This window comes from Equus przewalskii, chromosome 24 (genome assembly GCF_037783145.1).
Source record: "Equus przewalskii isolate Varuska chromosome 24, EquPr2, whole genome shotgun sequence".
NCBI lineage: Eukaryota > Metazoa > Chordata > Mammalia > Perissodactyla > Equidae > Equus > Equus przewalskii.
This window is the reverse complement of record NC_091854.1, coordinates 14,777,777-14,796,114: the sequence shown is the minus strand read 5'-3', so window position 1 is coordinate 14,796,114 and position 18,338 is coordinate 14,777,777. Positions and strand designations below refer to the sequence as shown.

The 18,338-nt window shown below is 33.4% G+C and overlaps 1 protein-coding gene across 3 annotated transcripts in view; it reads left to right on the top strand.

Moving 5' to 3' along the window:
* The window catches only part of PRKACB (protein kinase cAMP-activated catalytic subunit beta), a 131,786-nt gene that overhangs the window by 49,912 nt on the left and 63,536 nt on the right, over nucleotides 1-18,338 (top strand). Inside the window, exon 1 of one of the 3 annotated variants that reach the window (XM_008529700.2) lies at nucleotides 13,151-13,959. The exons of the other annotated variants lie outside the window; for them this stretch is intronic. Coding sequence (XP_008527922.1) covers nucleotides 13,776-13,959 — 184 coding nt within the window. The 5' untranslated portion in view covers nucleotides 13,151-13,775. Of the gene's footprint in view, nucleotides 1-13,150; nucleotides 13,960-18,338 lie in introns of those variants that run through there. 3 annotated transcript variants of the gene reach the window in all.

Sequence of the window (18,338 nt, the reverse complement as noted above, 5' to 3'; positions counted from 1 at the left end):
AGCAGAATGAAATTTGGTAATTTCCTTCATGAAATTTCATGAAGGAAAGAAGAGCAACAGAAATGGTAAACATCTGGGTAGATATAACAAACTGTTTTTCTCCTCTTAGGTTCGTTAAAATATATATGATGGTTGAAATAAAAAGTTGTAACATCGGCTGGTGGAGTTTCCAGTGTATGTAGATGTATACACATGACACCTAGAATATTAAGGGGAAAGAGTTTAAAGGGAACCAAATGTTTGTAGGGTTTATGAATTTCACTTGAACTGGTAAAATTTTAATTCTAAGACTGTGAAAAGTAACGTATGTATATCATAATCTCTAGAACAACACCAAAAAAGAAAATCCCGCTGTACAGATATGCAGATATTCAAGTAATCTAAAAGAAGGCAGGAATTGGGAAACAGAGGAATGAAAAACAGAGGGAAGAGCCTTCTGGTTTCAGCTGTGACATTAAACAAATCTAGAAGTCATCACAAGAGCAACCACCAGCCTGAAATCTGGAGAAACAGGCAAATCCAGAGTCACAGCAGATATCTGCTTACCTGCAGTAGAAGCCATTGGAGCCATAAATTGGTAGGAACATTTAAATGATAATTTTGCAAGTTACTGGAGGCTGAGTATGGACTTAACATGAGAGTGTGAAATTCCTGGAATCAACAGTCTTAGGGAGGCCCCATGCTTTCATGGTTTTTACCTCTTCGAACCTCATTAGGTTCTCAAGGTACAGATCCTGGGAAAGGTCTCCCGTCAGGAGGAAAGGGTAATTGTTGTGAAATATGCCCAGAGCTTTCTCCAACAAAGAGCCACTCTCTGGGGAGAAAAGATACTACCAGCGCGCTATCCCGTTTAGGGGAGAACATCTCTCCTACTCCAGCCCCCTTTAGTCTTATTATCTCAATTTACGGAGGGAAAAAGCTATACTTCTGGCTATGAAGGTCACAGCCCAGAGAAATAAGCCAAGTAAAAAATTGAGATTTAATCCTAAAATTATGGATGATTTTCCTCCCCCACATCTTACCCTCATACCAACATCAAAAAAGAAAAAACCAACTATGCAAATATGCAGATATATAACAGGGTACAAGTATAATAACAATGGGTTACAGCTGAAAGAGCTGCAAGACATGGATTCTGAGGAGGAGTACTAAGGGCAGCCTGGAGTCAATAAGGGAGACAAAACAAGGATACCAGAGGAACTTGAAGCTTCTGACATCTAAAGCAAACATTAAACACAGCTCACCTCCTGGCCAGATTAACAGATCCACAGAGTAAATGCCTATTTTACCTCTGTTCCTATTACTCAATGCTACATAGTGAACTTTCAACAAAAAATTAGAAGGCATGCCTAAAGGCAAGAAAAAACAGTCTGAAGAGACAAAGGAGGCATCAGAACCAAGCTCAGATATTACAGATACTGGAATTATCAGTTAGGGAATTTTAAACATCTATGATTAATATGTGAAGGACTGTAATGAAAAAGTAGACAATATGCAAGAATACATGAGTAATGTAAGCAGAGAGAAACTCTTAAGAAAGAATAAAAAGGAAATGCTGTAAGTAAAAACACTGTAATAGAGATAAATGCTTTTGATGAGCTCATCAGTGGAATGGACACAACTGAGGAGAGAATCAATGAGGTTGAAGAGAGATCAATAGGAACTGCCTAAACTGAAATGCAAAGAGAAAAAAGAGTGAGGGGGAAAAAAAAGAACAGAACATCCAAGACCTATGGGACAATTTCAAAAAGTGTAACATGTGCATAATTGGAATACCAGAAGGAGAAGGAAAAGGAGCAGAAGATATATTTGAAGTAATAATGGAAGAGAATGTTACAAAAGTAATGACAGACACCAAAACACAGGCCCAGGAAGCTTAGAAAGTATTAGGCAAAATAAATACCAAAAGAACTGCACCTAGGCACATTATGTTCAGCTGCAGAAAACCAGAGACTAAGAAAATCTTGAAAGAAGCCAAAGAGGCGTGGAAAAAACCTTACCTATAGAGGAACAGAATAAGAATTATGACAGACTGCTCATCATCATGCAAGCAAGAAGAGAGTAGCATAAAATACTTAAGAATTGAAAGAAAAAACCCACTAACCTATAATTCTATATCCAGTGCGATTATCCCTCAAAAGTGAAAGACAAAGACTCTCTCAGACAAACAAAAACTAAGAGTACTCAATGCCAGCACACCTGTCCTGCAAGAAATGATAGAAGAAGTTCTTCAGGGAGAAGAAAAGTGATACAGGTTAGAAACTTGGATATACATAAAGAAAGGAAAAGCATCAAATAAGAAAAAAGGTAAAATAAAATCTTTTTTTATTCATCGTTGATCTAAAAGATAACTTTAAAGTAGTAACAGTACCAATGTACTGGGTGCTTATAGAATATGGATAAGTGAGATGAGTGACAGCAGTGTCATAAGGGATAGGAAAAAGGACTTGGGAATACTCTGTTATAAGGTACCTGCACTGCAAGTGAAGCAGTATAATGCTATTTAAAGGTGGACTTAGATTAGTTAAAAAAGTATATTGCAAACAGTAGGAAAACCACTAAAAAATTTCTAAAAAGAAATATAATTGAGATGTCAAGAGGAGATTAAATAGGATCATATAAAATGTCAATTAAAATCAGAAAAGGCAGAAAAGTAGGGGAAAAAAGAAAATAAATGCAAAGAGTAGAAAGCAATAACAAATGTGGTAGATCTTAATCTAACTATGTCAGTAGTCACTTTAAATGTGAATGGTGTAAATACACCAATTAAAAAACAGAGATTGTCAGAGTGGATAAAAAAAACAAGACCCTTATATTAAAAGACCCAGCTATGTGTTGTCTGTAAGAAACCCACTTTAAATGTAAAGAATCAGGTAAAAAGGAAAGGGATGGAGAAAGATATACCATGCTATCCACTAATAAAAGGAAGCCGGAGTAGATATATTAATTTCAGAGAAAGCAGATTTCAGAACAATGAAAATTATCAGGGATAAAAAGGAACATTACATATGATTTCGTTGTCAGTTCTTCAAGAAGACTTAGCAATCCTAAACATATGCAGCTAACAACAGTGTCAAAGCACATGAGGCAAAAGCTAATAGAATTGAAAGGAGAAATAGTCAAATTCACTATTATAGTTAGAGACTTCAACACCCATCTTTCAATAATTGATAGATCAAGCAGGCAGAAAGTCATTAAGTATGTAAATGACCTGAGCAGCACTATTAGTCAACTCGATCTAATTAACATTTATAGAATATTCTATTCAACAACTGCAGAATATGCATTTTTTCCAGCTTGCATGGAACATTCACCAAGATAGATCACATTCTGGACCTTAAACCACAACTTAACAAATTAAAAAAAATAATACTCATGCAAAGTATATTCACAGATCACAATGGAATTAAACTAGAAATTGATAACAGAAAGTAAACTGGAAAAATCCCAAATATTTGGAAATTAATTAAAGAATGCACTTCTAAATAACACAAATCAAAGAAGAAGTCTCAAGAGAAATTTAAAAATGCTTTGAACTAAATGATAATGGAAATACAATTTATCACAATTTTTGGAATTTAGTAAAAGTACTTCTTAGAGGGCAATTTATTACCTTAAATGCTTTTATTGGAAAAGAAGAAATATCTAAAATCAGTAACATAAGAATCCACTTTAGGAAACTAGAAGAAGAAAAGCAATTTAAGCCCAATGCAAGTGAAAGAAAAGAAATAATGCAAATTAGAGCAGAAATCAGTGAAACTGAAAATAGGAAATAATGCAAATTAGAGCAGAAATCAGTGAAACTGAAAATAGGAAAACAATAAGAAAATCGGAAAAACCCAGAAGTTTGCTATATGAAAAAATAAATCAAATTGATAAACATCCAGCCAGGCTAATCAAGAGAAAAAGAAGACACATTACCACTATCAGAAATGAGAGCAGGAACATCACTATAGTGCCTATGGGTATTAAAAGGTAATAGAGGAATACTCTGAAAAACTCTAGGCCCACAAATTTGATACTTAGATGAAATGGACCAATTTCTTGAAAGACATAAATTCTACAAGTAGAAGTAGATAATCTGAATAGGTCTAAATCTATTAAAATTGAATCAATAATTTCAAAATTATAATTAATAAATAATTTCCAAAAAATGAAGTGTTAGTACCAGATAAATTCACTGGTGAATTCTTACCAAATAAAACTCAATTATAAAATAACAAACAATCCAATTAAAAGTGGGCAAAAAATCTCAACAGACATCTCGGTAAAGATACTCATGGCAAATAAACATATGAAAAGATGCTCAACATCATTTATCATGAGGGAAGTGCAAAGTTAAACAACAATGAGATACCACTATACAGGTTTTCGCCACTATCCAAAAGTAGAGCGTTCCTATGAAATCTTTTGTAAGCCAAAATGCTGTAAACTAAGAAGCTATTACCAATAATTTATGTTGGAAAAATTTTTGAGCATTCTCAGACCCAAAAAATAACCTAGAAAATCATACTAGACAACACATAAACCTAAAATAACATTAACGTGTAGTAAAAGCAGGAATGATATGATAAATACACACCCTATATAAAGTAGAAATAATGTGTGAACAGTATAGTTTCACTTACCAGAACTGGGAAGAGAGCAAGCACACTGGAAGGCTGAGAAGTGGTGGTGGGGATGATGGTGTGTTAGGCTGAGTCAGTGGAGGTTGGGGTGCTGGGAGATACAGGAGACGAGGGGCTAGGTGAGAGAGGAAGAGGGTCAACTATTAGCATCTCATCATCATTCTTTTCGCTTTTTTTTCTAAAAGCAAAAATCCTCTTTGGATTTCTTTGCCGTAGCGAAAACAGATACTAATGTAGTTCTTTTGTAAAAGCAAAGTGGCATAAAGTGAACTTTTGGTTAGTGGGGGAAATCTGTACATATTCTAGAATGGCTAAAATTAAAACACACACATGAAAAACTGCCTGACAATTGCTGACAAGGATGCAGAGCAACAGGAACTCGCTTTATTGCTGTGGTAATAAAAAATGGTACAGCCACTTTGGAAGACATTTGGCAATTCTTGCAAAGCTAAGCATACTGTTACCATACAATCCAGCAATCATACTCCTAGGAATTTACTCCACTGATGTCCACACAAAAAATCTGCACATGAAAGCTTACAGCAGCTTTATTCATAACTGCCAAAAACTAGAAGCAACCAAGATGTCCTTCAGTAGGTAAATGGGTAAACAAACTGTGGTATGATGGAGTATTATTCAGTGATAAAAAGAAATGAGCTATAAATCCATGGGAAGACATGCATGAATTTTAAATGCATATTGCTAAGTGATAGAAGTAGTCTGAAAAGTCTGCATAGTGCGATTCCAATTATATGTCCTTCTGGAAAAGCCAAACCTCTAGCAATGGTAAAAAAGGTCAGTAGGTGTCAAGGATCAGGGAAGCAAAGGGGATTTACAAAGTTGGTAAGCTATGGTGTATGATACACAATTGTGCATACATGATGTTATGCATTTGTTCAAACCCATAGCACTTGCAGTACAAAGAGTAAACCTTAATTTCAAAAAAATCATTTGGAAGCTTGAGGGATCCCAGAATGAAATGCAGAATGTGACAAAACAATCTAATTGTATTACAAATGTATGAAACAATCTCACTGAAGATGAGGCAAGAGATGCTGATCTAAGTAAATTTGAAAATAAGTGGAGTCTGTAAGACTAGTGGCAAAAGAAACTACATAGTGTACTCTAGTTGATAAAGTTGTTTCCCACAGGGATAAAGTTGTTAACTGTACCAGGTTAACAATTCTGTTATTGCTATATGTGTATGCTGAAATTGAACAAGTAAGTAAATGGATGATAGATGGTGAAAGCCAGGTTTCTCACTGTTGGGAGTGGGAGTTTTCAGATAAGTAAGGGAAGGAAGCTAAAATGAATCATGCAGTAATGAATTAGAGTTGGAGATACCAGTAAGAACTCTGTTGTCCCCTTCTCAATAACTCATAACCCCAGCTAATCATGAAAAAACACCACATGAATACCAATTGAGGGACACTCTACAGCATACCGGACCAATACTTCTCAAAATTGTCAAGGTCATCAAAACAAGGAAAGTCTGAGAAACCATGATAACCAAGAGCCACCTAAGGAGACGTGAGTACTAAATGTAGTATAGTATCATGGATGGGATCCTGGAATAGAAAAAGAATATTAGATAAAAACTAAAGAACTCTGAATAAATGTCAGACTTTAGTTAACAATAATCTAATATTGATTGGTTGATTAATTGTACAAATCAACCATAGTAATGTAAGATGTTAATATAGTGGAAACTGGGTGTTTGGTATATGGCAACTCTCTGTACTATCTTTGCAGTTTTTCTGTAACTCTGAAACTGTTCTAAAATAAAGTTTATTTTAACAAAAAGCCTTCCATTTTATATAAAAATCTTGAAAATGCAGATTATATTGTCAGAAAGTATCAGTTGCCTGGGGATTTGGAATGGCAGGAGGGAGAGATTATGAAGAGCATGAGAAAAGTTTTCGGTGTGATAGATGTGTTCATTATTGTGATATGGTGATGGTTTCACAATTGCATTTATATATCAAAACATCAAATTCTACACTTCAAATATTTTCGGTTTATTATATATCAATTATATTCATTAAAGCTTTTTTAAAAAGCAGGGGACAAACAGAAAAGAAATAACAAAATAATAGACCTAAATCTAATTATATCAATAACTACATTAATAAATATAAACGGTCTAAACAAGACCCAGCTATGTGCTATGTACAAGAAGTCTACTTTAAATACACTGATATAGAGTGTTTAAAAGCAAAAGAATGGGGGGGGGGGGAATATGCCATACTAACACCATCAAATGAAAGCTGTATTGTCTGTATTAATATCATACAAAGTCAACTTCACTACTAGGAAAATCAGCCAGGATTAAGAGGGACATTTATAATACCAAAAGTGTCAGTTCAGTAAGAAGATAAAACAATCCTAAATGCATATAAACCTAATAACAGAGCTTCAAAATACATGAAGCAAAAACTGATAAAGCTGAAAAGAGAGAAGTAGAAAAATCTACACACTCGAAGACTTCTATAATCATCTTTCAGTAATCTATAGAACAATTAAACAGAAAATCTGTAATATAGAAGACTTGAACAATACCATCAACCAAATTGACCTAATTAACATTTATAGTATACTTAACAACAACAGAAGACATTCTTTTTCAAATGTGCATGGAATATTCATCATCAAAGACCATATTCTGGGTCATAAACCTTAACAAGTTCAGAAGAGTTAAAAATTATACAAAATATGTTCTCTGTCTAATGGAATTAACTAGATATCAGCAACAGAAAATCCTCAGATACTTGGAAACTTAAACAACACACTTCTAAATAGTCAATGGTCAAATATAAAGTCTTAAGGGAAATTAGAAAATATTTTGAACTGAATGAAAATGAAAATACAGTATGTCAAAATTTGTCAGATGCACCTAACTCATTGTTCACAAGGAACTGTATAGAGTTGAGTTCACATATTAGAAAAGAAGAAAAGTCTTAATAAAATGACCTAAGTTTTCATGCTATGAAACTAGAAAAAGAGCAAAATAAACCAAAAGACAGTAGAGGGAAGGAAAAAAAGGATAAGATCAGTCATCAATTTAAAAAAACAGAAAAAGTGATACGGAAAATCAATGAAACCAAAACGTGGTTCTTTGAAAAAGTAAACAAAACTTAGAATCCTCTAGCCAGGCTAACCAAAAGAGAAATGGTAAGTTACCAACATCAGGAATGAAAGAAGGGATGTAACTACAGATGCCACAAACATTAAAAGGGTAATAAAGGGATATTAGAAACAACTCTATTCACATAAATTTGACAATTTAGTTGAAATAGACCATTTCTTGAAAGACACAAACTATCCATATTTATTGAAGGTGAAATAAATAACTGAATAGTAATATATCCCTTGAAGAAATTGAATTAGTATTTGTAGCCTTCCGAAAAAGGACTCCTGGGCTGGCCTGGTGGCATAGTGGTTGGGTTTGTGTGCTCTGCATCGGCGGCCTGGGGTTTGCAGTTTCAGATCCTCAGCATGGACCTACACTCCACTCATCAAGTCATGCTGTGGTAGCATCCTACATACAAAATAGAGGAAGATTGCCACAGATAGTAGCTTAGGGACAGTCTTCCTCAAGCAAAAAGAGGAAGATTGGCAACAGATGTTAGCTCAGGGCCAATCTTCCTCACAACCCCACCCCCCCCCCCAAAACAAAACAAAACAAAACCACAAAACCTCCTGGTCCAGATAGTTCTCCTGACAAATTCTATTGAATATTTAAGGAAGAAATGATACCAGTTCTCTGCAATCTCTTTCAGAAAAAAGAAGAATATGTCCCAACTTATTTTTGAGGCCATCCTTAACCTGATATCAAAATCATGCAAAGAGAGTACATGAAAATAAAACTTCAAATAATATCTCTTGTAAATATATACACAAAAATCTTCAATAAAACATTAGTAAATTCAAACCAGCAATATATAAAAAACGTAGTACACCGGGGCTGGCCCCGTGGCCGAGTGGTTAAGTTTGCGCGCTCCGCTGCAGGCGGCCCAGTGTTTTGTTGGTTCGAATCCTGGGTGTGGACATGGCACTGCTCATCAAACCACGCTGAGGCAGCATCCCACATGCCACAACTAGAAGGACCCACAACGAAGAATATACAACTATGTACCGGGGGGCTTTGAGGAGAAAAAGGAAAAAAATAAAATCTTAAAAAAAAAGAAAAGCATAGTACACCAAGACTAGGAGGTGTTTATCCTGGGAATCCAAGGCTGATTTAATATTTGAAAATTAATTAGTAACTGTAATCCACCCTATTAGCAGACTAAAGAAGTAAAACCATATGATCATATCAACAGATGTTGAAAAATTATTAGATAAAATTCAACATCCCTCTAAGATAAAAATGCTCAGCTAATTAGGAATACAGGGAAACCTCCTTATCTCAACAAAGGGATGTATACAAAAAAAAGTCTACTGCTGACATCATAATTGGTGAATAAGTGAACACTTTCTTCCTAAGATTGGGAATAAGGCAAAGATGTGTATTCTCACTGCTGTTGTTCAACATATTTCAGTCCTAGCCAGTGCAATAAGGCAAGAAAAGTAAATAAAAACCATAGAAAGTAAAAAGGAAGAAATAAAACAAACTGTATCTGTTCAAAGCTGACATGATTGCCTACATAGAAAGTCCCAAGAAATCTATAAAAAGAAAAGGACTCCTAAAACTAACAAGTGAGATTAGCAAGTTTGCAGTATACAAGGTTAATATATAAAAGTCATATTTCCGTATACTAGCAATGAACAATTATAAACATCTTTTAAAGTACTATTTACAATAGCTCCAATTAAAAAATTATAAGTACTTACGTATAAGTCTTAACAAAGTAAGTGCAGGATCTGTATGCTGAGAACTAGAAAACACTGATGAAAGAAATCAGAGACCTGAGTAGATGAAGAGACATACTATGATCATGGATCAAAAGACTCAATATAGTTAAGATGTCATTTCTCCCAATAAACATAATGTCAGTAAAGTTTCAACAAGATTATTTTTGTTGACATAGACAAACTTTTAAAATTAAATGGAAAGGTAAAGGAACTATAATAGCCAAAATAATTTAGAAAAAAAAAAAGGAAGATTTATATTATCAGATTTAAGACTTGCTAGAAAACTCCAGTAAACAACACAGTATAGTATTGAGGAAAAATTGACACACTGATAGATCAGTGTAACAGAATAGAGTCCAGAAAAGACCTACACAAATATGGTTGTTAATTTTTTTAAAAGTTGCAAAAGCAATTCAATTGTATGTGAATATATAAATTTTACTGTGGAATACTAATCAGCAGTAAAAATGAGTGAACCATTGAAACACACAACATGGATGAACCCCAGTTGCTACGCTATGCTAAATGCAAGAAGCCAAGCTTAAAAGGTTGAATTCATTTATAAAAAGTATGAATCCATTTATAACATTTTGGAAAAGGCAGAACTATTATCCTAAAACCTTTATTTCAGTATCAGGGGTCATGGTCATATCATTTGCCCTCCACTGGGAGCAAATACATCATTCACGTATCATATATATGTCTACGCTTTTCTTTTACTTAACCTTCAAACTCTAAGGTATATAGTTCTACTTGACCTCAACATGATTGTAAACATAACTGTGGACAGTGAAATTGCATGACTATAAGGTGACCATTTGAATGAAACCTTCTCATAGCAGGATTCTCAAACTCTGGACAGTATATGCAAGAACTCATCCCCTCTCCAGTTATCCTTTTATCCCCACCTCCCCACCCTTGTTTGGAAAATACTGCATTTGAAAAAGTCTTTACTTCCTGTGGTAAATCATTGTTGTGCAGTACAAAGGATCCCTGATCTAGATGCTGGAAGACCTAGGTGACTTTGGGCAAGTCATTTAATGTTTATAAGTTTGTTTTCTCATCTTAAACTAGGGACAATAAATAATACCTGTCCTGCTTACTTCATTTGTAAAGATCTGATGAGCCAGTGGAAATCATTTTGTGTGTTGTAAAGTGCTTGGTAAATATAAGGTATCATTTCTGCTATTAAATATAAGAAATAAATCCATGTTTTGTGGTATCTTATGGTGATCAAAGGAGGTTCAACTCAGAAAATTGTTATAATTTCTAAAATTAATGCAGAATGAATAATAAGAGCTTATACTTTTTAGTTTTATTATACATTATTAAACTATTAATAGAGTGTAAGATATGCTATTATAGCAAATTTGGGGTACTTGGCTAGACATCTTAGTATAAATTAAAGTTCTGAAAATACCATGGAAGAATAACAAGCTATATACGTCTTAATAATTTGAATTATGAAGAAATACATAGTTTTAGTCAAAGCTGTAGTTGTTTCTTTCTAGCAGTAGATGCCAGTAGAGTTCTTCTTTCTAATAAAAATCAAATCACCTAAGTGCTTCCATAGCAACAGCTTCCTGGTCACATTGCCATGTATAGAAATATTGCTCTGAGGAAAGTAGAAAGATTCTACTTTTTATAAGGACTTTGTAACACATTTTTTATTGGGAAAAAAGTACAGATTTCAAATGTGATGTTTCCTAGATACTCATCTACTGAAGCTTAATTTTTTTTTTTTTTTTTTTTGCTTTTGTAATTTTGTTGTAAGGCTTATGCATTATTTTGGATAAATTAATCTTAGTGTTCTAGTTAGGAATCTAGAATATCTGTACTAAGCTCAAGCAACATTGCCTCTAAGTCTCGCTAGACATGTTAAAAATGAATATGGTGGGGCAAAAATGTGAGGATTACTTAGTGCATTTGGCAAGGGAATACCATGAATATATTTTGGGGGGATTAATATATCAGAGATGAGTGATTGAAAGGAGTGACTGGAAGCAGGGGAAACAAGTTATTTTAGAAATAGACGTTTGGGGCCGGCCCGGTGGCGCAGCGGTTAAGTGCGCACGTTCTGCTTCAGCAGCCTAGGGTTCGCCGATTCGGATCCCGGGTGTGGACATGGCACTGCTTGGCAAGCCATACTGTGGCAGGCGTCCCACATATAAAGTAGAGGAGGATGGGCATGGATGTTAGCTTAGGCCAATTTTCCTCAGCAAAATGAGAAAGATTGGCAGTAGTTAGCTCAGGGCTAGTCTTCCTCAAAAAAAAAAAAGAAAAAGAAATAGACATTTGCACTAATAAAAATGAAACTCAAAGATGAGTAAAATTTAGTAACTGACTGAATATAGAGAAGAAGTAGTTCAGTGACATGACTTCTGTGACTGTTGTCTCTATATGTGAACAACTTGGTGCTTGTTGGATAATTTACAAATATGGTCCTATCATAAGTAAAATTAAAACATTTTCAAGTGTTTGATGATTCTACTTAGACTTTTGTTAAAAATGAATGAATACTTTCCTCAACATATATTTATTGAGTATGTAATACATGCATTGTATTTATGAATGCAAGTAACTTGCAATTTGAGACAAATTTATAAACAGCAAATTCTAACATAAAATTATAAGATCAGAGGAAACGGGAGAGAGCAGTTTATTTTTCTAGGAAGTAGGTGGGAAACTTCAGTGAAGAGGTGACATTTGCAGTGAGCCTTGAGAGATCAATAGAATTTCTCCCAAGAGAGCAAGTCAAAGAATTTAGAAATTTTATCCACTTTTGTGATACAGAGTCAGTCCATGCTCTCTAGATGTTTATTAAAGACTGCACATGCTTGTCTGTTTTGTGTAAAGCATTGTCAGATGTTAATAAACAAAGTACCTATTATACACACATTTATACAGAAAACTACAAATTTAAGAAGTTTAGTCTTAGAGATACTGTTGCCTGTTTTTTTAGATTGATACTAATTTTATTACACAAAACAAAGTGTACACAAATGAGCTGTTACTTGGCAAAATTCATTAGTCAGTGTTTCCTTTTGGTGTGTGTATGTTGTCCTAATTTGATTACATTATTGTTCATATTTATTCTATTTGTCATTCTTGTTCCTATTCAATGTGTCAAGCATTTAGCAGAAAATTTAGATTAAGATATTTTTTAGATAGATTTTTTTAAAAGATCCTTCTTCCTTCTTCTTCCTCCCTCCCTCCCTCCCTTCCTTCCTTTTTTTTTAATCTTATTTAGAGCTTCCAGAGAGAAAACCATAGAAATTTCTCATCCTTTAATTAGTATCAAAAGGCAAGTACTCAATCATTGTTAAAAGTCATGAATCACTTTTTTCCTCCAAATGAACAATGGTAAACTTTACTTACTTTTAACCAAAGGAGCTGTTTCTAAGTGAGACCCCTAAATCAAAGATCAGATAAGCAGTAGTCCTGAGTGTTAGGTTTGAAAAATTAACATGTCTCAGTTGACTAGAAGTGATTTCTTTCCTCTCAATTGAAATTTCTTGATGTAGCGATTTTATATAATTTAAATCTTACATTTTATTCTTGTTTTCAAATTGTAGAATGTTTTAAAATGTACTGCTGATAGGCACTTGTCAGCAGATTATAGATTTGATAAGCAATACTGACATACTAAGTTTTTGTAGTTCCTGTATATGTTAGACTTAAGTCAATGAGTTAGCAACATTCAGTTCTTTTTTTAAGTGCTAGTTCAGATTTTTTCTTAGTTAGAACGTAATGTGTTATGAATTTGTTTTGCAAGAGTTTTGTAATATCTATTCCATACCAGTTTTTGGTGAAAAGTTGACCTTTTATAAGGATTATTTATAAGGATATTAGCTAATTTCCTGGAAAAAACACCACTTTTTTTTAACATATTGTATTTGGAGAGTGGTTTGGCCTTCACTTGTTTGCATAGGATTGTAGTATATGTTTAACTAGTTTTCCTTTTTAATTTTTAGCCTATCTATATATAAAGCTTTATATTTAATGTTCTCATTAACCTGTATCTTAATATTAAAACACTCCTAAACATAGAGCCTTTTAGGCTGCTGTTGCAGGTCTTTAAAATCTCCATCTCTACTTGAGATGAGTTTTGCTAAGAAAGGCTTAGCAGTGTGCTGTTTTATATTAACAGGAAACAGAACAGCAGTAGTGGTTTGAATACTCTGCAAACAGGAAGTTTGACACATGCATAGCTCTTAGCTTCTGTGTGAGAAGTTGTTGCGCTCCTTCTGGAAATATTTTCAGTTACTTAAATTAAACTGTAAATGCACATGAATGGCAACTTACAGAGAACTACCCTGTAACCAGTGTACAGGTACAACTGCTCTTCAGAAATTGGAAGGTTTTGCTAACCGACTATTTCATAGACACTCTAAAAGTTTTACCCATGATCAGAAAACAGCTCTGGAAAATGACAGCCTTCATTTCTCTGAACATACTGCCTCATGGGACAGATCAAGTAAGTTTTTTTTTTTAAATGATACGTTATAACTAGAAGCTAAAATACTAATTGGAGTTTTAAAATCAAACATAAAGAACTATGTTTTATTTGTCTTTTTATGATTTGCACAAGGACATTTTACAAGACGAAGTTGAAAAAAATTCTACAAAAACTTCATTATAAGTTGAGCTGAATCATGTAGTTCATTGTTTTGTTTTATATATGACTAAGTTGAATATCAGTAGGGAAATTTTCTACAAAATTCTTATATCATTTCTAGTGTGCTAGTGTCTTTTGTTTTTATTTTGTTGTTCTTAATATAAAACTGAAATGCTAAAATTTTAGAAACAATGATCAGTTTACTTTTTAAAATTTCTTCGATTTATAAGCCTTAAAATTCGAAAGAGGCAGGAAGACTCTTGAATTCATAATTACATTTCTATTTTAAATGCATGTGTGAAAGTTACTTCAGTTTTATAAGCAGAATTTTCTAATATAAAAGCATAGTGTGATTATTCTATGGGAAATCTTATATTTAAAACTTTATAAATATCAAAAGCTTTTATAATTGTATTTTATATTACTTAGGGCTGAAGGGGGGGGAGTTGTTTATGCATGCATCACATTCTTTCCAGGCATATTAAAATGTTTGGACTTACTGCTTTGCTAAAATAGTGATATGTAATCATTTTTGGTGACATGCACTTTAAAAGATAAATTTCACACATAAACAATACCATTGCCAGCATTCCGCATCTCACCTTGGATCCTCCCCAAGATATTTTTGTCACTCTGATGAAAGCAACAATAGAATTACCCTTGGTACTCTTGCCCATTTTGGTGTGTTTGATTATCAAATTGCACTAGGTTTTGCCTCTTCTGTTTATATATTCCATAGCAGTTAAGGAAGAAAACTCAGTTTAAAAAAAACAAAATGAAACCAGAATGGTTTACAAAATTTGCTCCTTGGTTTATGCAGTACCTTCATAGTTCTATAGAAGCTTATTTGAATTATTTTTTTACTGCATCAGAATTTTTTTTACATTCTTCAAGCTATTTTAGGGAGAAAGTAAAGAACATATATTTGTACAAATTTTTTCTTTTACTCTGAGGGTTTTGATTTTTCATAATTAATCCTTAGCTATAAAGCAAGTTGGTGGATGAGGAATCTCAAATATCTTCGAGTTAATGAACTACTGAATATTGAAGTAATAGTATATTATTAAAACTTACCATGCAACAAAAGTTTTTTATTCATTCTGCTTGCCCTATTCTGTTAAATTGCATTCTTCTAAGGCCTTTTGGAAATCCTTTTTTTGCATTTCAAAGGCCTTTTAATTAAAAGTTTGGTGAGGAATGAGGACAGTACTGAATTAGTTTCTGTTTGACTAATACCTGTTTATCCAAATAGTGGATGTTTAATAAATATATCCCAAATGAATGAATATCATGGGGTTTTCAATATAAAAGTTACATTTGAACTATACTATCACCATTTAGAAAATATATGAGACCTGTGATGTTTTCTGAAAAACACTTTAAAATCTAGCAGTGGAGGATAGTATCAGCCTTGATTTCTTTCAGAAAAAATGAACTGATAAAATGCTGTTAACATTTTTCTTTATTGTGATATCAGAAAATAAAATAAATGGGATCATTGTACAGAAGTAAAATTAGGTCCAAACCTTGTAGCCAGTGCATAATAGGCATGATATATAAGAAATACTTAAAGACTAACCGAATGTACATTAATCAAGTATTATTCTACTCTCTTCTCTCTCACATCCCCAAAATATCAAAATATACACAATAATTTTACATATGTAGTAATGAGTATGGTAAGCTTGGAGCTCTAGTTTCCTATTACGGAATGTATTGATATACAGGAGAAAACACTGACACAACAGAAAAAGAGCAATCCTCTTGTTTCAGAATTCCAAGGTTTGTTTTTGTGGTTAAAACGCAATTTTTATCCATTTATAAAGTGAGTGATAGAAGGAGTTTTGACTATATGAAGTTTTCATACAACCCACATTCTTCAAAGCTGCTTAAAGCAGTTTACTTCCATGACTTGTTTAACAAGAAACAGGAATGCAATATCTCCTGATAATAAATGCTGTAAAGATGCTTCTTCCAAAAGTGCTATTTTAAGAACTCAACTAAGCACAGAAATCACATGTAATTTTTTAAAAATTAGATTCGTGGACTAATGAGTAAAGATTACTAATTTAGGCATGTATGAAATGTAACAGGTTGTACTCCAAGTTTATTTCTTTTCCAGTGACATTAAATATAGGAAGAAATACAGTAAAAAGGCCAGTGATCAGTTTCCAGGTGCCTTAAGTATGTTTCATCTTTTACTACTAAATTAAGTAACAGGAATTTCTGTTTGATAACATAAATATTTAACAGCTGATTCCATACACATTTAAGTACGTGAAGTTCAAAAGAAAAACATAGAGGAATTCTGCTCTTTGTTCTGACTTAGAATGAATGGAAATATTGACATTCGTTGAGTTCTCTTTCTGGCAAATTTATTATGGTTAGCTTTTCAATCTTTCTTTGATCATAAATGGTGTACTGAGTTATACAATGCTGAACTTGAGTGAAGTTTTGCGTGTTTTAAATCTTGAACTTTATACCCTTAATGAATGTGTAATTATAACATTTTAAGGACTGAATAGGTGAATACTATCACTTTACCTATCCTCCTTTCCTGTGAATTGATAGGCTATTTCTCTGGCAGATACAAATTCATATTAGTGAATAGTAGATTAAATACTATATTGAATAAATGGGCAATTTTGTGTATGGATTTCTTCAGGTGGAATCAGATAGCTGAAGTGGCTATAATAGACCCCTTTATCTAGTCAGTTTTCCTTTTCCAAAGCTTACAGTCTTTAAGACAATTCACTTCCATACTTTCTTAGTCCACTGAATCTGTACCATTGTGACTTCTAAGCTAGAAGACCTTCCATGTTATCTTTTTATCTACTTTTCCTATCTGCAGCTATTCCATAAGCTTCTTGGTAGTAATCAGTTTTTATTCACTTGGCAAACTTTTTTGAGAATTTTCTGTATCATAGTCTGTAAACAAGGCTCTGATAAAAATAATATCTAGTTCTTATCTTCAAAAATGAGTAGGAAGATCAAACACAATTCAAGGCATAGTGAAATGGTTGCTTAAAAATGTATAAAAGTACCTTACTGTGGGAACTTAGTGTAGGAAGAAATCAGCATTAAAGAAAGGATGGGGCTTTCAAGAATATTGAAGAATGAATAGAATTTTGAAACTTATAGAAGGGGGAAAAGGTTATTTTATTATAAGAAGATAACATACACAAATATGTGACAATATGAAAATTTAGGATTTACCAAAAAGATATAGTAAGATATTATCTGGAGAGGTAGTCTGTGGATCTAATCTTGAAAGCTTTCTATTAGATATTCAGAATTTTGGACTACATTCTAATAGACAATGGGGAGTTAGTACAGTTTTTTTTTTAAGTGGAAAATAATATATAATGGAACCTTTGTTAAAAGAGCCCAAAGAATTTTAATTTTTAAAACATTTTTAAATTTGTTTATTTATTTTTTGAGGAAGATTAACCCTGAGCTAACATCTGCCGCCAATCCTCCTCTTTTTGCTGAGGGAGACTGGTTCTGAGCTAACATCTGTGCCCTTCTTCCTTTGCTTTATATGTGGGACGCCTACCACAGCATGGTTTGACAAGCAGCGCCATGTCCTCACCCAGGATCCGAACCGCCAAACCCCGGGCCTCGGAAGTCGAACGTGCGCACTTAACCGCTGAGCCACCAGGCTGGCCCACAGAATTTTAATTTTAAACTAGCATAATACAGGAGAAGTTAACTTTCTTATTCTACTACAGGGAAATATATATTACTACTCTGCATTTTCTCTTTGAGCTGGGTACTTAATTAGAACTAACACTTTTGGTCACTACGTGAAGGTGGCAATGAATAGTCAGATAATGGATTCCCTGTATAATAACAGTGCTTATTTAAGATGTTCCTTCTGGCCTGGAATTCCCTTTCCCTATTTCTACCAATGGTGGGATTTGCTCATACTTTAAGACTCTGCTCAAATATTATCTTTGTAACAAAATCACCAAAGCGTTCTATTCCTGTGTTCTTCATCCTTAGCAGAATTCATGATCGCTTCCTATCTTCTTATATAATGTTATATACACTTCTCCTATGGTTCATTTTATAGTATTAAAATTATATTACATTAGTCCTTAGGGTCACTCTCTCCCCTATTTGACTTTGAACTCCTAGAAGGCATAGAATTTTTCAGTTTATTTTGGTATTGCCAGCATAGTTCTCAGTAAATGTTTAAATGTTGAGTTGTTTGTTAACATTAAATATCACTACAG